The 23,232-nt window shown below is 39.1% G+C and overlaps 1 protein-coding gene across 1 annotated transcript; it reads left to right on the top strand.

Annotated features, from left to right (window-relative positions):
• Nucleotides 1–562: 562 nt before the first annotated feature.
• Nucleotides 563–23,150, top strand: plod1a (procollagen-lysine, 2-oxoglutarate 5-dioxygenase 1a). Its single transcript, XM_054608786.1, has 19 exons — nt 563–757; nt 2,644–2,735; nt 3,055–3,188; nt 5,409–5,572; nt 6,949–7,061; nt 7,820–7,883; nt 11,449–11,546; nt 12,240–12,341; nt 12,483–12,614; nt 13,356–13,477; nt 14,530–14,634; nt 14,784–14,909; nt 15,046–15,187; nt 15,424–15,537; nt 16,709–16,774; nt 17,157–17,261; nt 17,532–17,678; nt 19,584–19,709; nt 21,702–23,150. The coding sequence occupies exons 1-19, from the start codon at nt 673–675 to the stop codon at nt 21,855–21,857; spliced, it is 2,193 nt and encodes a 730-aa protein (XP_054464761.1). The 5' UTR covers nt 563–672; the 3' UTR covers nt 21,858–23,150.
• Nucleotides 23,151–23,232: the final 82 nt, after the last annotated feature.

Raw genomic sequence — 23,232 nt, 5'->3', positions numbered from 1 at the left:
TATTTTAATTAAAACAATATAATAATAATGTTTATTCCATTGATGGAGACCAGCAATCCCACTCTCTGAAATCCATCCCTAAAAAAGTATTAGTATTAGTATTAGTATTAAGTATTAGTTAAAGTTATATTGTAGTCATTTAATAATAAACAGTAACGTTTTTTCTGATTGATAAAACTGTAAATTGTATTCGTAAGCTGGACACCTTAAAAGTACCCTCATTGATATGGATGTCGGTATATTTTGCTTGTTACATTGTTTCTCCCAAGGTTTCTACTGTTGTGAGATTTTTCATGTTCAAGTTACTGTTTGTGAGCATCAACATCTGGATACATACTCTATATACACCGCTGGGAATGTACAGGCTACGTGCAAGTGCTCATGTCCACACAACAGCTGGGTCAGACAGCTTTTCTCGTCCCATTTTGGAAGTGGGCGTTGCGGATGGATACAAACACATGAGCCTACTGTCTTCTGTGGAAAGAGAGAGAGGAGAGAGAGAGAGAGAGAGAGAGAGGGGGTGGATACAGGCGGAGAGAGAGAGAGAGAGAGAGGAGGGGCAGGCAGTGGAGAAGTTTACATAGCCGAGATTCTTTTTCTAGATCCCGCTGGAAAAGTGTACAGTTCGGTTAAATTCACTGGAAAACGTGCAACCTAAACTTGTTAAAAAAAATGAGACTTCCACCCTTGTTGTTGTTTGCAGGGATCTGTGCACTCTCCCCTCTGATACACTGCGAAGAGCAGCGAGTCCCCGAAGGTAAGTGAGGAATGCTGCCCCGGTACTAACCAACCCACCGTGCTGTCTACACATGCGTACCGTCGGTTAACAATAACGGTGTCTGGTAAAGTAGACCCGGCTCAGTATGCAACATTTAGGGAACTGAAGCTTGGGTTGGACCGGGGGAGACTCCTCGGCTCATGCGGTCCCCTGGTGAAGGAAACCCTCTAGATTTGACTGAACTTAGTTGATTCACGTGTCTCTTGGTGCATGCTGAATATACATATACAATTCCCAAAGACTCTGTGTTGTAATGTGTGTGCCCCCCCCCCCCTGTTTAAAAGATAGCATTTGGAAACTAGGAAGTTTAACATTATGCCAAGTCTTTGAAGTAAAGACCGCAGCACGGCGGTGCTGAGGAGGACGCCTGTGCCGCTGACGTGGACGGGACTAGCTGCGCAGTCGGCGGGCTGGCAGCGCAGCTATTAATATAAACGTTAGTTAGCTCAGCAGAATGCTCGTATGCTCATAATATGAGTGAGTTAGTGTGAAGATGATGTAGAATGAATGTGAACCATTAAAGAACAAAACCTAACACTGCTAAACTACTCCTGGTAAATGTGGATTCACTTTAGTCTACTGTCCCATAAATCCTAAAGAATAAAGTATTGGAAGAATTTCCTTTTGGCAACCAGATTTAATGAAACAATACTATTATTTCAGCGCAGGCTCAGGTGATGTATAGACTTGAATGCTAGTAGTTTGAAAAAAAAAAAAAAAAAGGAAACAGCACTAGAATAAAGAAAAGAAAAGCTTGATACAAAATAACCTTGAAACAGCAACCCATCTGTTGAGAACTGGTGAACTATCCCTGTTATTTTATGGAGATAAGACGTCAGGCCTAAATGAAGGGTTTAGATATATGTTTTCAGTGTTCCCTGTGATTGAAATGTCCTTCCTTTCTTCAAATGCACCTCTTTTATTCAAGCCACAATGAGCAGGGCTAGATTGTGAGTATATACGGTTGATAGTAAACTCACACTCATGGTTGGACTCAGACTATAAAGCAAGAAGCTGTCCATAACTAATCCAAATCTGATATTGTAGTTTTATCATAATTGGGAAAAAATAAGGAAATAACAAAACATATCGACAAACCATATCAGAACTAGTGTTTCCTCTAAGATGATAATTGGTGACCTGTGACAATATGTTAGTTATTTTCACATTGACCAAAAATATTGTATAATAGTTTGTCTCTGCTGTCACTAACCTATTACAACCCATATACAACAATCAAAGAATAAAATAGAAATACTGTCAGTTACTACCAGGTCCAGCATTTTTGGGGCTCAAACTCCACATGAAAGTACAAATATGGAAGCAATAGAAATGTAATATTATTACTACAATGAATATTAAGAGAACAGTAGCCTTAAGGGGCCTAAGCAATAGGGCACTATGGTCACAGTGGTATGTTAAATACATTTAAATAATTAATTTAGGTATATTTACGTTTTTGTTAGACGACAGGATAAGAGAGAGAGATGCATCTAAGGTTTCCCAGCTGAATTTGAGCTTGGGAAATTATGTTATTATGTTAAATTCTGATCTCATCATCAGATAACTTTGACATCTATCATTATTATTATCAAGGTAACATAACCATCCACAGCTTGTCACTTGGATTTTAGTTATTTGATTATGCCTTATTGTAAGTTTGTTGGTGATTTTGCACCGGTAATGTACACCACAATGTCACAAATGTGAACCCTGCATTATAATTTAGTCTTGCATCTTTGTTTTATTGTGTTTCTGTGTTAAAGTCAGTCGTAGCAGATCCACTGGGTTGCTTAATGCTTAAGGCAAAAGGAAAAAACAAGTATTATTTTTTCTAAATTCCTCTGTTATGTGGTGTCTTCCAGAGAAACTTCTAGTTGTGACTGTTGCAACCAAAGAGACGGATGGCTTCAAGCGCTTCATTCGCTCAGCTGAACATTTTAACTACACTGTCAAGGTAAGAACCCCTGTGGCTATCAAAGTTGCTTTCCTGCTGTCAATGGAAACCTTTCTATCTATTCTTTACAAGAAAACAAATCCCTATTTTTTGCTATTCATAGTTTTCTCTTCAATGCTATCATTGTTTTTACATTTGAGAATGTTTCAATGCATTTGAGTCACAGAAATTAACCACTGTTTTTGTCAAAAATAAACTAAAACTTGGCAGGTAAGGTATTCTTATTTTAGTGGCATAAAAGAAGAGTATCTGATGATAAATATCTTTAAATTCACGTCCTCAAAATTGAGTGAATGTATGTTTTTTTGTATGTTTAAAGGTTCTTGGTGAGGGTGAGATATGGAAGTCAGGCGATTACATGTCAGCTCCAGGGGGAGGCCAGAAAGTACGACTCCTCAAAGCAGCTCTGGAGGAGATGAAGGATGAGGACAGAATCATCCTTTTCATTGACAGGTAGAGTGTTTTCAGCACGGGCAAAGTGTCAGATTAGAATGCAGAAATGATGGCCAGAGGAACACCCCGGTACTATATGGACACATATGCTCATTTCCAGGTTCATACTGTAAACCACATGTTTACAGGCTTAAGGCTCAAAGTCTCTTTATCTTCGCATACTGTCTGTCTGAATATACCTGAATTCAACTAAACCTTTGTCTGAAATGCTCCGTTTTAGCACATCTCAACAGAATTGCATTATTCTTTCCAAATGATACCAGATGGGTTTAGATTTTAAATAGTGAATTTTGTCAGTGTTACTGTGTAGATTTCACTCAACAAGTCTTTGCTGCAATGCCACGCAAAAGCACAATAAGTACTTTTATATTTAGCGTAGGGGAGAATACTTACAAAAAGTATTCAGTGACTGAATATGTATTTTCTCTAAAGCTCACTGATTTACATGTTGGAGGAGGTTTTGTCCGTCCGCCTAGCACAGTGTGAGCACAAGTTTTAGTTTTGTTCACCAAGAAATAGTTCCAATACATAACCCTCGTGTACGACCACAAATTCTCATCCTTACATTTGTGTGTGTACAGATTGAACAAACAGATACAACATGTGAATCAGTGAGCTTAAGAGTTGTTGGTATGTGTGTGTTTGAGCTTGACAGGCCAGGATAGAAATAGAAAATACTTTATTGTCTACTTTTTGCATGCAAAAGGCAGGAATTTGATTTTGGTTTGCATGTGTAAAATCTACTCTTAATGAGGCTACATTAACCCAACATATCAGACCAGACCCAGACTCGATCCATTAAAACACATTTACATAAAACACAATAAATGCTAAATGAAGAGGTGCTAAGGGCAGTAGCTAAAAGTAGTGATTCAAGGGATGGCTGTGGTCATCTGAGATTGTGGCCCTTAAGCGTTAGACTGCTTAGTCACAGTGAAAGGACAGCGGGTTTGTTTGCAGCCAGTTATTGCACTACCCTGTACTTTGGAAAGCTTTGTCTTGCTTTTAACACCACGGTGCTCCTTAGTTTGAGCAGCAGGAAGAGTCTGCTGGGCTTTTTGTCCATGCATCCTTAGCTGCTTTTCCTGCTTCTAGTATTTATTACATTACATTACATTACAGTCATTTAGCAGACGCTTTTATCCAAAGCGACTTACAGTCAGTAGTATATTACATATCATTCACACACTGATGACAGGCTACCATGCAAGGTGCCACCATCAGACTCTAACTAACATTCATGCAACATCCAGTCCACACCGATGGCAAGCCTTCGGGAGCAACTTGGGGTTAAGTGTCTTGCCCAAGGACACATCGACTGCTGAAGCCGGGTATCGAACCACCGACCCTCTGATTGGAGAACTACCTTGCTCTCCACTACGCCACAGCCGTTTTATGCTAAACTAGGCTAACCGTGTCCAGACTGAGAGTGACATTAAGCTTCTCAACAGAGGTAGAAATTGTGAATTCCTTTGCTGATATAAATATTTTCCTTCAGTTCACTTCATAGATTTACTTTAATAAATATTTATGTTTTACGATAAACATTCAAATTTCCCTCCAAAGTACCAGTCAGCGAACTTATCACGGTTCATGATTCCATGATGTTCGGCTTCTGACTGTCTTTAGTTCAGCTGTAAGGTTCAAACTCTTCAGTGCAGTCTAGGCTTTTATAAGTGTTGATTTTATACTTTTTAATAGCTCAGCAGCCTCCTATTTGCAACAGTTATCACATAGTAATTGTTGCTGTAAATTGTTCATAGTTTTTCTGTCTTTTAATAAACTTAGAATCAGAAAGTAGCACACTGTGAATCACAGCTGAGCTGACAACGGGGCTCTCGGTACCAGTGAGGAGCTCCACTACTAAAAGCTACTGATTCGGTACAGTTCCCAAATTGTTGAACTATATCTGTAAATCAGCCTTAAAAGTACTGTAATAATAGTAGTATATGGGAGCTGTAGCAAAAAAGGCTGAAACATGCAGACCCACTGATAAAAACACAAACATGTTCACATACTGAAATCAAGACAGAATGTGATGTTTTTATGTTCAAGCACCGGTAAAACACAACCACTGGCAACTTAGCTCTCCAAATAAAGAATGCTGGCATCTTATAAAGGCAACCCCTTCGTTTGTTTAAACTATGCCACTGGCTTCACACACTGCCGAGCCACGCGGCGCAGTAAAGTTTTCTATTTTCACTCCCCGTTTACACACAGCTATGATGTGGTTTTCGCCTCTGGCCCCAAAGAGCTGCTCAAGAAGTTCCAGCAGGCCAGACACAAGGTGGTGTTCTCCTCTGAGAGCCTGATTTGGCCCGACAGACACCTGGAGGACAAACACCCCCACGTCGTCGAGGGCAACAGGTTCCTAGGCTCAGGAGGTATGTTCACCAGTCCTGCCAGTCACACAGTACTACTGAAAAGCTCTATAAATCAAATAGCTGGTTGGATTTTTAAGGTGGCTTTAAAGTGGTTTGCCAAAAGTGCAATGATAGATGTTTTTGGGAGCCACACCTAGCCTGCTTGACCTCTACAGAGAGGCACTGCAGAGTCACATTACATTACAGTCATTTTGTAGATGCTTTTATCCAAAGCGACTTACAATAAGTGTATTCAACATAGGTATTCAAGAGAACTACTAGTCACCAGAAGTCATAAGTGCATCTCCTTTCTTAAACAAGCATCTAAAAGCATAAACCAGAGGCCCATGGTCACTTCCCTGACCATGGGCCTTGGAGGGCATGGGGCTGACTAGAGGAGTACGTGGGTAGCTCTGGTGTGACATTAGGGGACAGACACTGTATCCTACTTTAACAAAGGTTTTCAATAATAAGGTTCATTGACATTAAACCGGTAAAACACTGAAAATGTCCAACCTCAGATATGTTTTTTTGCTGAAAGGTACCCTGTTGAGATTTTGAACACTAGTTGTAGCACATCATACATGTCTAGGATGCCTTCCATACTAGTCTGGTGATAGCTAGTCTAGTAATACCCTTGGCAAGGAAGAAAGGTCATCAGGTGGTGTTTTGACCCTGCTTCCTTACAGGGTTACAAGGTTCATTTTATTGTCATTATGCAAAAAGGTTGGGCAACAAAATGCAGCTTGTAGTCCCATTTAGCTACAGAAGAAGATACACAGAAAACAAAACAAAAACTATTATTATATGCTGCTCTTAAGTCTAGCGTCTGGGTGGGTTTTGTCTTTTATTATCCCTTTAGCTCTTCTCAGGCTCCTCTTGTCACCAATATGACTGATGCTCAGTAGAATAGGTTCCAATGATGTTCTAGGTGATTTTGAGCACCCGCTGTGAAGCTTTCCTGTCCAGACAGCTAATACCCAACACGTTTAGCTATTTCATGGATAAAATGTAGGCATCTCTCTAGTCTATTTTTACATCTTGCTCATCAAGACTATATATGACACAAGTGACTTAACATGATGACTCTTACACTGTCCTCACACAAATACAATATGCACATATCTTTAACACTCTAATGTTTACCAGCTGCTGGTGGGTCTGCAGACTTTGAGTCCAGGAAGCAGCACGGCCACCTCTTTTTATAGCAGAGAAACAGCGGGTCAGCATTCAGCTCTGGGCTAAGCCATAAAAACTGAACCTGGCAATGGTTGTTATGGCAATTAGAAACAGCTGACTTGACTGTACCTTTATGTATGAGTTTATAAACATGAATATGGAAATTAAAATATGTTACTTCTAGCATATTTTTTTAACTTCCTGTCTGTTTCCTTCAGGTTTCATTGGCTACCTTCCCAACATCAAAGAAATGGTTGCTGATTGGACCGGAGAAGACAATGACAGCGACCAGCTTTTCTTCACCAAGATTTACATTGATCCGGTTAAAAGGGTAAGATTTGTTACATATCAGTATTTACTTTATTGATCTGTATTTTTGATTTATTCCATGCCAAAGTCACATTGAATACAATAAATACTAGACCTACTACTAATTATAAGAATAATCACTTTCTTTTGCCATATAATTCATCTGTGATATTTTATTATGTTACATAACATTCTCAAATATGGCCTCAATTTCAGAGAGACCCAGGCTTTTATTTGAGACAGACATTTCATCATATTTTAGCAATAAACCTCTTTTCTAATCTGCTCTTGTTCACTTCTTCCATGTTTGCCTGTTTTGATGAAATAAGTATGATGTACAATTCCAAAGCACAAATTCTTACAGAAAACCCCCCTGATAGATCCACTTGGCAATGTACTTTTTGCTCGCTCTCACATTTAATGAGACTCAGCATTTTCTGCAGACACCTTTAACATTAAAAGCCTTCCAGTAGCTCAGTGGGCTTAATCACGTCTATGCCTGGTAGGCTTTTAATTTGAAACATCTGCAGGAAGGGTTGGGATTTATTGATGGTAAAAAATAAACAGTAGAGTAGAAGTGACTTAAATGAATTAGTGATTAAAAGCAGTATGACATGACTCAGTTGTACTGATCAAATCAGTGCTGATACCGCTTATACTAATTATTTGATTGTGCCGCCACACCTGCAGCTATTATTTGTGATCACTATTTCAATACTGGCTTTACTGGCTCCCTTTATTTGGGGGAATTGGTGGAAACAATGTGTGTCCATGTTTCAGAAAGCCACCAATATCACTCTGGACCGCAAATGCAGATTGTTCCAGAACCTTCATGGAGCCCTCGGTGAGTGCCTTGAATTTTGTCTCTTGGTCCAGCAAGTGAAGTTTATGAATCAAAGACACTGAGACAAGTGAGGCATCCTCTCACACACAGTGTCTATTTTCTCTCTGCTACATTGCTAGAAATGCTAAGTGCACCCTTCCCATAACATTAGGAAATTGTATGTGTCCTATCATCCAGAAGACAACTTCTATGTGTGTTTCATTTATCTACCACACATGACACTAACCAGCATCCTGTCCTGCTCATGATCTCTGGTGGTGCACACTATATAATCCATTGAGCAGTAATTACTTCAAATACAATTTTTGCACCAATATTAAAATGACACCCACTATTTTCATATGTTAGTAAATTAATTTGTTAACTACAAGAATACAACAAGTGTGTTTTCATTTAATGTAGTCACAGTTGGCAATTTCTTTTAAACGTGACAAATTTCTCAGGCAGCAAACCCCTGGACTAAAAAGTGAAGCCAATGCTGAAGTGTCTAAAAGCTGCATTCTCTCTACTGTCCATCAGGGGGCGACTCCTCTGGTTGTATAGAAGTCTATGAGAAAATGACTCTACTCTAGCTTGATTTATTCCCTCAGTAAACATTGTAAACATGAGTTTATGGTCTCAATCTCTAGTTTCAAGTCTACTCTAATACATCCACAGTGTGTTTTCAGTTCATCAAAGTTGATTGTGACATTTTGGACGCCTAGAAATGTCCCATTCAGCGTTCGGTTGTACTTAGCTCCACCAACTTGTGTGCCGAGAACAAAAATGGCAAAGCAAAAACACAGAACTTAAGGCTTTAAAACAGTAGTCCACAAACCAATGGGTGACATCACGCTAACTACGCCCACTCATACACACTAAGTGCATTTACTACTAACCCATTCTGAAAAGACAAGACCACTCACTGTGTGCTTCTCATGACTTCGACCCTAGAATAAAGAAACAGTACAGTCTGCTTAATTGAGTATGTTTCTTAAAGTACACGGCACATTTGATATACTGTGATTGTTGTGGTCATTTGCAGATTGAACACTTTCCCCATGTACACACTTTAAAAAATGTTTTGGCCGACTAATGCAAAAGATAACTACATTTCAGTACATTTCAGAACAGTAATAACTCTCAAACACCTAATATGTATGTAAAGTTATAATGGAGTAACGTCTCCTCGATCAGAGAATGAAGTCAGTCTGTGTGTACGTTTGTGTTGTAATCCGAGCTTCCCCTTGCTTTGTTGACATAGCCAGGCTGGTCACCAATGCTTTTATTGCATGTTAGTGCATGTGTGTGTTTGCCCCACTCGTAAGCTCACAGCCTCTGCTCTGCACTGCTCTCGTACTAGTGACATCTCACTAGCTACAGCTCTTTAAGAACAGCTGTGGGACGATATGAACATTTCTTGTCACAATTATTCCGTCTGAAAAAGTAAAATTAGTAAGCGATTCACCATATTATCCCCATAATCATTCAAATATGCTTAAAATTCTTCAAATGGAACACAAACATACTGTAATCACTTAACCTTCCATTTAGTTAAAAAAAACATTATTTATATTGCATTACAATATTACACATCTTCTTTTTAGGGGACGTCTTAAATAAGGTAATCTATATATTGTAAATCTCCCCACTGCGTGACTAATAAAGGATTATCTTATTTTATCTTATCATAAGGTCCCCTGCATAAATAAAAGAAGAATAAAAAATGTCGACATTGTCTAAGTTATTTCTTTATAACATGATGATTCTTCTATTTTTTTTAAATCAAGCTCTATTTTTTACTTCTCTACACTCATGTGACTTTACGATTATCCCGATAACAGAAATATCCCAATGAACCTTTTGTGAGTGTCTTTTATAGGTAAAATTGCTCCATCCCTATTGGCAACTCCTCCGGCTCCTAGCTGATTCTTTCTCAGTCAGCTGAACAATCTGGAGAATGTACCGCTGAGACATCATCACCTTAAAGGTTCCAGAGCTGGGGGGATAACAGTTGCATTGTATTAGCCATGGCTGCATGTTCAGACATGAGCTGAACTCTCAGCTGTCTCTGCAGCATTTCTTTCAGGCAGAGGAAGGAAAAGTTCACTGAGACACAGATGTCCAGGGGCTTGAATGAACTCCCTGCACCCATAAATCCTCCCTCTGTCAGCTCCTTTTCACATGACCAAGAACATGGTGTGAAAAGTGTGTGTTAAATATTGATAGTGGCAGTCCTATCCTGAATGACAGAACTTGTAACATCACAATACAGTATTAAATAACACAGCATAATCTAATCATTTTTTACTTCATCAGGGAGAATAAGTTGTAAAGTGTCTATCACTGGAAACTAGTTAGAAAGCATGGTACTGAGTGTGAACAAAGCGTTGGATCTAGAGTTTCACTGTAAGGTTTACTGTAGAGCAGCTTCTCAACTGATATGAAAACGTTCAAAGACAAAAGCTCAAACCTTTATGCTCTCACCATGTGCTGGTAAATGGACAGCACCAGCTAACCTGCTTCTTTTTCACTTAAATGCTGATATACTTAAACATAATTAAATATATTACGATACCATGACACATGCTCTTTGCCTTAACATATTTTAATTGGGTATTGAGAGAATACAAAAATAATTCACTTTTTTTGTCTTTTTGTGTTGATTAAAAATTGCATAATTTAAACATCTGATGATTTGTAATCATAGGCTGACCCAGGAAGTTAGCATTGCACTGACTCCCTCAAGAAGAAGCACTCAGGACTCTTCAATTTTGTATTACTACAGAAAATAAGCTCTGTGGAAACTTAAAAGTTTTGTTCAGCAAGATAATCCTCACAAATGAACACCACTTTTATGATTTTCATTAATTATTTGACTTTGTGTCACCACCACCAAAGTAAAGGACGACTAGTTGGCGTGATGACGTTTAGTCTTATTACCAGCCACCTTTTTAAGACACGTAAAGGCTTCTAAATTCACCAGAGGTGTATTTACTGATGTATTTTATTTCGAGAACAAACCGTTAAAACCTCTTCAGCTTGTGTTAAACTCAGACCTTATTTCAGGAATCTAACCAAAAACATAAAATAAACACGTCTCTATGACCCCTACAGTCCGTTTTTATTAAGCTGGGGAATACAGTACAATACATACACTACTTGATGTAGTTTTGGCCAATGAGAGATAATCCACTTATCTACTAAACCAATTATATCTTTTAAAAATGAAGTGAGTATGATTCATACTAGAGCACTTAAATATATGTTGTTATAATGTAAATAATATTTTTATTAATGAAGACATGCATTTTGTTTGGCTATTAAAACTGACACATTTTGTAATAACCACTGCAATATGTTATAATTGTTACAAAATGCACTTCGTTTTGATATTGAATTCAGGCTGGTTATTATGCAATGGGGGTGTTATTACATAATGTGCTGTTACAGGCCTTTAATCTCTCCTGCCTGTTTTAACATACTGTGTGTGTGTGTGTGTGTGTGTGTGTGTGTGTGTGTGTGTGTGTGTGTGTGTGTGTGTGTGTGTGTGTGTGTGTGTGTGTGTGTGTGTGTGTGTTTCCAGACGAGGTGATGCTGAAGTTTGAGGACGGGCGAGTACGAGCCAGAAATGTGCTCTATGATACGCTTCCTGTCGTCATCCATGGGAACGGACCAACCAAGGTACTGACCTATCACAACGCTCTGACCAATCACAGCTAAGCACAGCGGCCCTATAAAGCTGACCATCAGGTCTGTTCACACTGAAACAAATACGACACCTTGTCTTTCCTCGTGTGTCGTGAGTCAAACTTGAAAATACATTCTCAACACATCATCATCCAGCAATGAGCAGCCCAATCTGACACTTCTCAGATTGAGGAAGCTTCAAAGAAGAAAGAATGATGAACTCCTGGTCTCTCTGTAAATGTATGAAATATGTTTGAATAGCAATTCAACCCAGCTTTATTACTGGTGCCATATGACAACTCTGACTTCATACTTAAGTATGAGAAACACGGCCCTTGTCTTTGCATGTACCAGTCCAAATGTGGTTCTCTGTCTTTGTAGTCCTTTGTATATAGCCCAAAAAATATTTAATTCAAAACTTTGAACTTGAACCCACATTATCATTTTAGATCTGTATTACACATTAGCTTGCTGAACGAGCGACTAATCCGTCTGGATAGCTCATTAGCGAGAAAGCGGTGTCTTTTGTTTTATTTAGCTGTCCATCACACATGTAGACACGCCCATCTTCCTAGAGCGTCAGAGGCTTAAGGTGCATATCTGGTTGATCATTTATTCTTCTTGCCAATAAAAAAATGTATTAGATTGAGATGGGATAACCTACGAGAACACATATTTGTTTTCCAGCTGCAGATCAACTACCTTGGTAACTACATCCCCAACACGTGGACATTTGAGACAGGCTGCACGGCGTGTCACGAGGATCTCCACCCACTCTCAGCTCTTAAGGTCAGTTCACAGGCCTGTGGGGATCACAACATTTACCACCACTACATTTAATCGATATTGGGAATTATTTGAACTGTTCAGGCCATAAAGAAGTAATAAGCCATTTCTCCTTGAACTTATATCTGTGTTTTTTTCCAACAGGAGAGTGAATACCCACTGGTGGTCATTGGCATCTTCATTCAGCAGCCCACCCCTTTTGTGTCAGTGTTCTTTGAACGCCTACTGAAGCTCCAGTATCCCAAGAACAGACTCAAACTCTTCATCTACAACAGGGTAACAGGAGAACATTTAATATGTCAATACCTCAAGTTTAAGATGTACTTGAAAGTGTCCCACAGATGATCAACAAGGCCGACAACTTGTCCACTGATGAACTTACTGACTAGATAGATTTTTCCATTCTTCTAATTTGTATCTACTAAATGAAACTAAACATCCAATCTTAATCTCATGAGGATGTGTAACCGTTTCCTGTTAGTTCAGTGTCTATGGTTCAAAATCAACATGTTAAAACAAAACGTCCTATTGTTACTATATGTTAGCTTATCATAAAGGCACGGTCACATGCACAAAATGAACATGGCCTGCCATTCACTCCCATTCTATGCCAGCGAAGGGACGAATAGAACATTTGCTTCGCAAAGAGTTGAGAATCATTAATCAGTAAGATCTGAACACATGCACATCATACGCATACTGCTGGAACCAGTGCCACTCACCTTTTTCCAGCGTTTTGATTTCAATTAATTAAAGAGAACGAAAACCAAAGCAATTTAAAGGGATACAACTATTTGATGCCTCCATTATGCTACATTAAATAATAAACATTCAGAAGCTTGCCGTCAAAATAAAAGCTTCCCGCTATCACAACATTAAAAAGCAAACTGAGTTGACTGTCATGTATAGAAAAGCTACTGGTTGTACACAAGTGTACCATATATACTTTTTCTGTAGTAACTCCGACTCCTGCTCTTACGCCCCTTTTCTATCTGTTTATTTCTCCTCTCCCTCCAGGAAGCTCATCACGAGGGCCATATCAGCTCTTTTCTGAAGGATCATGGAAGCCTTTATCAGGACGTCAAGCTGGTCGGCCCTGAAAAGGAGATGGACCAAGCTGCCTCCCGCAGCCTGGGCTTGTGAGTACCCATGTGACTAGTAGTCAGCTGTGTGACACATTTAGAGTTCCCAGTTGGACAGAATCATATGTGGTTTCCTTTACAGTATGCTTTAATGTTAAACTTATAAAGCTCAGGTCATGTGACAAAAAAAACTGACCATTTTCAAGAATCAGAAAAATCTCCTTTAACACACAAAACAAGTTGTGTGTGTTACTTTGATAGGCACTCGGTTTACTGTGCAAACCCTGCAGTAGTTTTCTTTCCTTCACAAAAAGCTGTTTTGACCTCATTCGGATGTTTGAGCTTCACTTTGCGGAATGATTAAAGTGCTGAGTTTGTTCTAACATCCATCCGCTGAAGAGGGAGCGTTTCTTTATGCTCACCTTTAGTCTCAATTTAACACCTGCAGGATTCACCACTAGTTTGGAAGTCAATCACAGTCCAATATGCAACTTACCCAAGTGAGATGTGGAAACAGTCAAATTATTATGTTACATTATATTACACATTCATAGATTCTGAATGTTTCAATGAGGGAGAAGGAGCAGATGTCATTTCAAGAATTTGAATTTGTTTGTGGAGAAAACGTGTTTTTTACACAACATATTTGGAGGAGATCTTAAAAGTCAAACCTCACTTTTTGTATAAGGAGATTTAATGATAATGATAATATTGGCTATATGTCTGTTTCTTTAACAGAGAATTAAACTATTTTTGGAAACTGTGTTTTAGAGTTGGAGAGTTTCCCATGGCAGAGTTTGACTGACAGCTACTGTGTCATTGGATATATTCTCTATAAACAGATATCTGATTTGAATACAGATATCTGTAGGCAACAGGACAGGATTTTGGTACCAGAAGTGTTCTGTATTCGCTTTGTAGCTTGTTTTTAGTCCAGTTTCTTTCATGTTTGAGTGAGCTTTGGTTGGCACATTGTCTACTGTGTTGTCATGTGTCTATGCAGACTGTTACATGCCAACACGTGTGATGTTTGATCCTATGGTTTATGCAGAGTCATACCAGCCTTGCCCTTTAATCTTACACTACATACTGTCATTCCTCTATTTCAGTGATATGTGCCGGAAGGACAAGGACTGTGACTATTTCTTCCTCCTGGACATTGAAGTGGTCCTAAAGAACGAGAACACACTTAAAATTCTGATTGAACAAAACCTGCAAGTATATTATTATCATTAATCTAGTTTATGTCTTAAGACTGCTGTGGGAACAACCCCACAAAGTAATCTCCTCATTTATTAGCAGTTCACTAACTGTATTTAGCCAGATGAAGACATATTGTAACACTCCTTTAATTGTTCATCAGTCCTATTGTGGCACCGATGATAACTCGCGTTGGTCGACTGTGGAGCAACTTCTGGGGAGCCCTCAGTGCAGATGGCTACTACGCCCGGTCTGAGGACTACGTGGACATAGTTCAAGGACGCAGAGTGTAAGTCCGTTTAAAGATTTCAGAGGGACATTTAGTGACAAATGTTTTTATTGACGGGTTGATGAGTATTTACAATAATACAAAACAACATGTTCCTGACATTAGATCCTAGCGTTGGTGTCTGTCTTGTTTTCAGGGGTGTGTGGAACGTCCCGTACGTGTCCAGTGTGTACCTGGTGAAGGCCAGCCTCCTTCGATCAGAGCTCTCAGACTACGAGCTGTTTACCTCAAACCTCCTAGACCCGGACATGGCTTACTGCCACAACATCCGCAGCAAGGTCAGTAAGAGAAAACACGAGTATAAGTACATGTATGTACTCTACATAAACGAGGAACAAGATAACTACAGCATAGAAAGAACATAGTTTCACTTAGTTTTGACTCTTTCCTGTTTTGCTCCTTCTGCTGCTTGTTGTCATAATCGTATTAGTCTTATTAAGAACAACAATGTTTATTACTGTCAATGTAAAATTGTTCATGAAAGTACCTGACCTGTTGTGAATCTTTCTTTCAGGGAATCTTCATATATGTAACCAACATGCACACTTTCGGTCGCATCCTGTCAACAGAAAACTATCAGACGAGCCATCTTCATAATGATCTGTGGCAGATCTTTGAAAACATAGTGGTGAGACTGAGACTATAATATTACAGGATGTCTTAGGGGTGGTGACAGGCTCTGTTTGTGATGCAGGAGGGGTGCCCCCTAGTGTTGGTTGTTTGTTATTGCAATGGCAGGAAATATACTGTGGCTGTACAAAACCTTCTCTAAAAAAGAAGGGCTGATGAGCTTTGCATAAAGAGCTTTGATCAAAGTATGGGTTTGATTCTTCAGTGCTGACTACACTGAAGTAAAATAAGGACTAGAATTATGTCTGACCACAATGCCCCCCCTCAAGCACTGAATCAGCCAATAGCTGCACGGCATCAGTCACCCTGGCTCCATACACAGCTGCTATGATTCAGATTAACCATCATGCATTGTGTCCGACATTCCATTTGTGTCAATATCCTGATGCATGCACGAATAAAAGCTCAAATAAAATATTTCCCCTACAGTTATGTTGACAATATCTACTGAAGCCCTGAGAGGCAAGGGAGGAAAACCAGTTCTGGTGATCCATTTATAAGCCTGATCTGAGTTGTTTCTCTCCAGTGTTAATGACTTAACAACTGGTAAAAGAAAAGTTTTGGCCAAATAATTCTCTTTTTTTCAATTTGTTTTATTTAGATCACTTGCTAAAACAGCCAACAAGTTATAAACACAAGAAGGGTTAGAAAATGGATTACTAGAAAAGTTTTTTTTCCCCTTGCCTCTCAGGGCTTCTGTGTATCAGATTAGATATCTGGAAAATATTTCATAAAAATAAAATATCTCATGCTGTGGAGAGGTCTCTGCTCACAGAGGCCTTCGAGCCTGCAGACGGACAGAGCTGTGCTCCCCCACCCTGCTCATAAAACCCAGAAAGGTGGAGTCACAAGACATGGAGTGACCCCAAGTCTTATCTTAAAATAGTCCAGGCACAGTGAGTGTGATGTCTTATGAACGTTTATTCATGGCTCTTGTTCTTAATTCTTCTTACTTACTGTGCACAGCTTTATAAACACTAGCCCTAGGATATCATTTCAGCAACAGTTGTACTTGTAGTAGTGGCAGGATCATAAGCAGTAGATTGAGCAGTAACATGACTAGAGCAGTGGCAGCAGGAATACTTACCAGTGGCTGTGGTTGAAGTAAGTGTAGTATAGCAGCAGCACTATGTACCAATCACTGACTGTGTGGTGTGTGTTTCTTTCAGGACTGGCAGGAGCGCTACATTCATGAGAACTACACTCGCATCATGAAAGATAAGCTGATTGAAACTGTGAGTTGCAGCACAAGTTGACATGAGGACACATGAGTCGTACACTAATGTTTTCTAATAGAAAGAGCGGAACACATTTGATTTTTATTCAATTCAATTTATTTTGCAATGCCCAAAATCACAAATTTGCCTCAGAGGGCTTTACAATCTGTACAACATGCGACATCCTCTGTCCGGGACCCTCACATGTTATATTCCCTCTGTGTTTTTTAATAATTACTCTCACTGTAGTGGACTGCAGAGCACAGACAAAGTCACATATTGAAACTTAATTTCAAAAAGAGCTGAATACAAAAAGACATTGAAGGATGTTTTAAAAAAAAATGTGTGATAGTGCGGTTGTATGGATATGTGATGTCACTCCTTGTCCTCCCTATTCCAGCCTTGTCCTGATGTCTACTGGTTCCCAATTTTCTCTGATGTTGCTTGTGACCACATTGTTGAAGAAATGGAACATTTTGGGAAGTGGTCAGGAGGAGCCAATACGGTATGTTATTATTTGGGCTTGTCTTTGTTTGATTTAATCAGTGCGGTTATTCTAAAGATTCTAGATGAATATTTCTCATCCGTAGTAATAACAACAAAAATATGGTGAAATGTGGTGAAACAATCTTCATCCACACTCACATCTCATCATGCTTCTTTGTTAGTCAGTATTAGTCCTTATTTGTGTAATGAGCCATTTACTGTAATTTGCTAAAAGTCTTGTTTGTGTTGAGGTTTTTCTAAACAGATTTTTTCTTTTGGTTTTTGTCAGGACAACAGAATCCAAGGAGGCTATGAGAACGTCCCCACGATCGACATCCACATGATTCAGATCAACTATGAAAAGGAATGGCAGAAGTTCTTACTGGAGTATATAGCGCCGATAACAGAGAAAATGTACCCTGGTTACTACACCAAGGTAAGACGTGAACAGAGAAACTTCACACACTCCATGTCTAGTCATAACAACTACGCTATCTTTAATTGGTCATCATGAAGAAGACATTTCGTTCCTAAAATGAAGATGTTCTCTATAAACTAACACAGTCACTTATCCTACTTTGTCTGCAGCTATGTTAAAGAATGAATGTAGTTATTGTATTAAAATTCCCAGAGTGCACCGTTCAGTCCAATAGAGTCGGAGAGTCAGAGGAGATGTTTTTGGCATCAATGTTGTGAGTGAGTCAAAATGAACTACAGTGTGTTACAGAGTGTTACAGAGTGTTACAGTGTGTTACAGAGTGTTACAGAGTGTTACAGTTACAGAGTGTTACAGTGTGTTACAGAGTGTTACAGAGTGTTACAGAGTGTTACAGTGTGTTACAGAGTGTTACAGTGTGTTACAGAGTGTACAGAGTGTGTGTTACAGAGTGTTACAGAGTGTGTACAGAGTGTTACAGTACAGAGTGTGTTACAGTGTGTTACAGAGTGTTACAGAGTGTTACAGTGTGTTACAGTGTGTTACAGAGTGTTACAGAGTGTGTTACAGAGTGTTACAGTGTGTTACAGAGTGTAACAGTGTGTAACAGAGTGTAACAGTGTGTAACAGTGTTACAGCGTGTTACAGAGTGTTACAGTGTGTTACAGAGTGTTACAGAGTGTTACAGTGTGTTACAGAGTGTTACAGTGTGTTACAGAGTGTTACAGAGTGTTACAGAGTGTAACAGTGTGTAACAGAGTGTAACAGTGTATTACAGAGTGTTACAGCGTGTAACAGAGTGTAACAGAGTGTTACAGAGTGTTACAGAGTGTTACAGTGTGTTACAGAGTGTTACAGAGTGTTACAGAGTGTTACAGTGTGTTACAGAGTGTAACAGAGTGTACAGTGTGTTACAGAGTGTTACAGAGTGTTACAGAGTGTAACAGAGTGTTACAGTGTGTTACAGAGTGTAACAGTGTGTAACAGAGTGTTACAGCGTGTGTGATGTGATGAAGGAACACGTCATCATTGATGATGTGTTTGAATAGTTTGTGTAAGATATGTCAGACTTTGATACACACACAATACTTGATAGTAGATCAGTTGGTTTGAGTCTGATTAAGAAAGGAAAATATAGAATATCATCGGCTTATGCTATAAGAATAGAAATGTTAGCAGCTTTTATGAATGTGTTAACCATTGTTCTCTATCACTTTTGATAGAGTGAAGAATAACAGGGTCATTTAGTGATTGAAGAGGAATTCTTGGCATATTGGTGCTACATTTTAATTCAACTTTTATAAATGATCAGATGATTGACAGGAAATGAATAACTAGCACATTTTGTAATTGATTATTCATTCAACATTTGTAGGACAAGATGAGCAGTCTAAAGATGATAACATACAATTAATGATATGCTATATTCACTGAATAACGTATATGCCGATTGAAAATGACTGTAGCCATCAGTTGCAGCTCTCATCACTGGTTGCTGTGCTGCTGCTGTCTAACATGTGTTCTCTCATCAGTGTTCCACCCCCTTGAACTTCGTGGTGAGGTACAAACCTGACGAGCAGCCGTTGCTCGTCCCTCACCACGACGCCTCCACATTCACTATTAACGTAGCTCTCAACAGCAAAGACGTTGACTACCAGGTAAATTGGGAGGAGCTGACAGCTAATAGAGGCTACAGGATGTGACGATGCAGGCCATCTCCACTTCTCTCTCTGCTTCTCTGCTCCATCTCTGGAAGTGAATGCTGGACGGGAACCGAGCTGATGCTTTTTCTTTCTTGAGCAGGAGCTGCGAGGGTGCACATGTGTTCTAACTCTGTCTGTTGGCCAGACGAGCAGTCTTCTCTGCGAATGCCTGCATGACTCCTCTCTGTCTGTGTGTTTGCAGGCTCAGTTTGAATTGGCCTTTGTAGTTAGATATAAGCCAGATGAGCAGCCGTCTTTGAGACCACACCATGACGCCTCCACATTCACTATAAACATTGCACTCAATCAACTGGGCCCTGATTACCAGGTGAGTGTGTTTAGAGGTTGGTAGAAATCTGACATTTCCAACAGATAGTTCAAGCGTACTACATCCTTAGAGAGCAGCTAGTAAACTCCAAATGTTATTTCATAATAACTGTTCATATTAGACGACACCTGACAAGCTTTAGCACCTTAAATCTGAACTGAAAATGATGTCCGTTGGTAGCAGGATATCAAACGGTGACTCACAAAACAATTTGAGCTGTTCCTTCTTTCCTAATTATACAGGATAATCACAGTGACATTTTGAATCTCATTTACAAAGTGGACCTGGCCAAGTTGGCAGTGTAGAAGTTTCACACAATCACCACATGAAGACAGAGATAACAGACTTAGAAAAACAGCAATAAGTTAAAAACAACATAAAAACATAGAGCTAAGTCCTCATTTAGTATCAGGACAAGTACATTCTGCGGCCAAATGTTTTTAAAATCTTCAATATTTATGAAATATTGAAGTTTATAAAGTGTCTGTAGATCACACCAAGGTGAGGCTCCAAACACTTTATAAGCACTTTCACCAAAGACGGTGCAGGTTTGAGGAATGACGAACATAACTTGTCCGTGAGACCAAAGGATGCAGCTACTGATAGTTTTAGGAGTCAGTAGAGAACACAGAAAAGGAGGCGGTTTGTGTTATATAAGGCCTTATAAGGAAAAAAATGAACAATGTTTCATTGTATGGTTTTATAAAGAAAACAAAGCAACTTTTTCATACAAACTGCAATGATGTGTGAAAACCCGAATCAGACACAAATCGTCAAATCACATGATATACTGAATCCAATGTTTTCATTTGAACTAGAATATCACCATAATCAGTTCAATTTATTTTGTATAGCCCAAAATCACAAATTTTCCTCAGAGGGCTTTACAATCTGTACACATACGACATCCTCTGTCCCAGGACCCTCACATCAGAACAGGAAAAACTCCCCCAAAAAAACCTTTAACAGAGAGAGAATTGCTGATAAAAGCGGCAATTTAATTATTATTTTTCCCTGTAGCAGAATAATTGTAGTATATAACATATATAATAGAAACCCTAATTTAGATCCATGCAGATTATTAATATTGATAGTAAATACAAAGGACCCAGTATGAAACCTTGTGGGACACCATTTTGTATTATTAAAAAAACAACAATATAAACCATCAACTTGGACACTTTTGAGTTCTATTTGACTTTTTTTAAAGACATTGCTTAGTTAAGCGGGTCCAGGGATAATCATATCAATGGAAAAAGAATGCCATCATATTTCTGGCATGAACATCTTCGTTCCTGATCTTTCAAACTTTCCATTTATGTCATTTCTACATTTGAGCCCGTCTTGCATGAAGCTGAAGCTAGGAGCCTTGTTTTTTATTTTTGCATCCATGTTGTTTCCCTACATCTTCAATGTACTGGACGAAACCATAAGTCAGCCATTAGGCCACAGTATTATTGCTTTATGCTACATGGATTTACAGCTTTCATCCTTGATGTGTGATGATATATTATGTTGTGTGTGTGAGTCCTATAAACCTAAACATTTTTTATTAAAATATCTATGATTTCTAACAGTGGTGGATTTGCTGTGATGGTCATATTGACCGTCATTTGGCGGTTTAATACATGTCCATTATGGTTTTATACTATGCACTGAAAAGCATATTGGTGAAGTTATTGTATCCTAAGATCCAAGGAAGAAAATATTTATTTTTATTCTACAAAGACAATAACAGAATATTGATCTATATTGAATTTGGATCTGGAATTAAAATAGCAGGTTCTGTGGTTGTCAATTAACAAATACATTTTCCCTTTCATAAGAATTAAAATGTTGTGTCCTGGTGTTTAGTATTACTTTATCCTAAAAGTACAGATCCATTTATTGTTAGATTTTATATTAATTATAGAAAGTAGTATTTGTAGAACTCCAGTAGTAGTTGGAGTGTTGATGTGTCAGAGGATGATGTGTGTTGTGCTGTGACTGCAGGGAGGTGGATGCAGGTTCCTACGCTACGACTGCTCCATTCAGGCTCCTCGTAAAGGCTGGACCCTCATGCACCCGGGCCGCCTCACCCACTACCATGAAGGCCTGCCCACCACCGCCGGCGTGCGCTACATCGCAGTGTCCTTCGTGGATCCCTGAACTCCCAAAGACGGCACACAGCGCCGGCTAGTCCGAACCAAACAGGACACACACACACACACACACACACACACACACACACTGGCCGCGACCTTCAGGTGTTCTCCATTTTCTGACTCGAAGCGGTGACCGTTGCTCTTTTTCATGAGTTAATTTGCTTTGTTTCTGTCTTACTTAAATAATTTTATTCAACATATTATCAGTAGACTATAAGTGCTCTATTATAACCATAAAAACACAGACGCATAATGGAACATGTAATGTTGACATCAAAATAGAGAACCGGGTCAAAAGTATCACTTCATTAGAGCATTCACAAAGTATTCATGACTGTCATGTGTCGTCTTTCAAACACAGTTGTGTTTTCAGACCTGCTAGGCATTATGGGTATAACTTGAGAGCATAGGGCATTCCCTTTATTTTATTCCACCTAATGTGGGATTTACTTTTATCAACTGGATTCTAACCAGACCAACATGAAGTACTCCACCTGCTGATCTTATTACCCAGACTCCTTGTTGGGGCCGTGTTATTATAGTCCCAGCTCTTAACTAATTTGTGGAACAATGTTGTTGCCTTTTGTTTCTGAAGAACAATGGTGCTTTGCCCTTCTGTTGTTATGTTACAACACAATCTGTGTCCTCTTTGAGAAAGCGTTCAGGCCATTTACAAACAGCCCTTCAGGCATACATTGTAGAATATATTGAATATTATATCACATGTTTAAAAGACTGTCACAAACTGGGAGTGTGCAGTGAACCGGATGATATATTTTTAGATTAAAGATTCTCTTCAGCAATATCAAACAAATGGATGATTGTTACTAGTTTCAGTAAGAAAGCTACTGTGTCATCATCATTCCTCATAGAGCCACTGTGGTCGAAGCTGAGGGCTCCTGTTTGGTGTGGAGTTAGGGTGTGGATCAGAAATACAGTGGATGTGTTGGGCCTTGAGCTGGACTTCTCTCAGGAAATCACCAGGAGTTCAGCTCAGATTCCCTAGAAATGTTTTGGTCAAATCGTTCTTCAGTAAGTTACACTAACTGTGCCTTTTTCTGTATCCAAAGCTACTCTTTTCTAAATCTTTCTTGAACCGAGACACTCCAAAGCCTGTTATTCTATTTATTTTGTGTATATTTTTTGGGATAAAAGACACACACACCCTGATTTGTTTTGGATTTGCAATAGAAATGCTTTTGTGAGATTTCATATTGGAATCAGAGCTCCCTTTTTCATGTGCTGAGTTTGTAAAGCGAACATACTCACTGGTGCTTTGAACACAACTTGAATAAAGCCCCTGAACTGAAGAGTGTGTGAAATGTGATTGAACTGAAGTCACCTGTCATGTGAAAAAAAAATAAAAAAAATCTGCAATC

Source organism: Anoplopoma fimbria, chromosome 12 (genome assembly GCF_027596085.1).
Source record: "Anoplopoma fimbria isolate UVic2021 breed Golden Eagle Sablefish chromosome 12, Afim_UVic_2022, whole genome shotgun sequence".
In the NCBI taxonomy this organism is placed as follows: domain Eukaryota; kingdom Metazoa; phylum Chordata; class Actinopteri; order Perciformes; family Anoplopomatidae; genus Anoplopoma; species Anoplopoma fimbria.
This window is presented reverse-complemented; position numbering and strand designations above follow the sequence as displayed.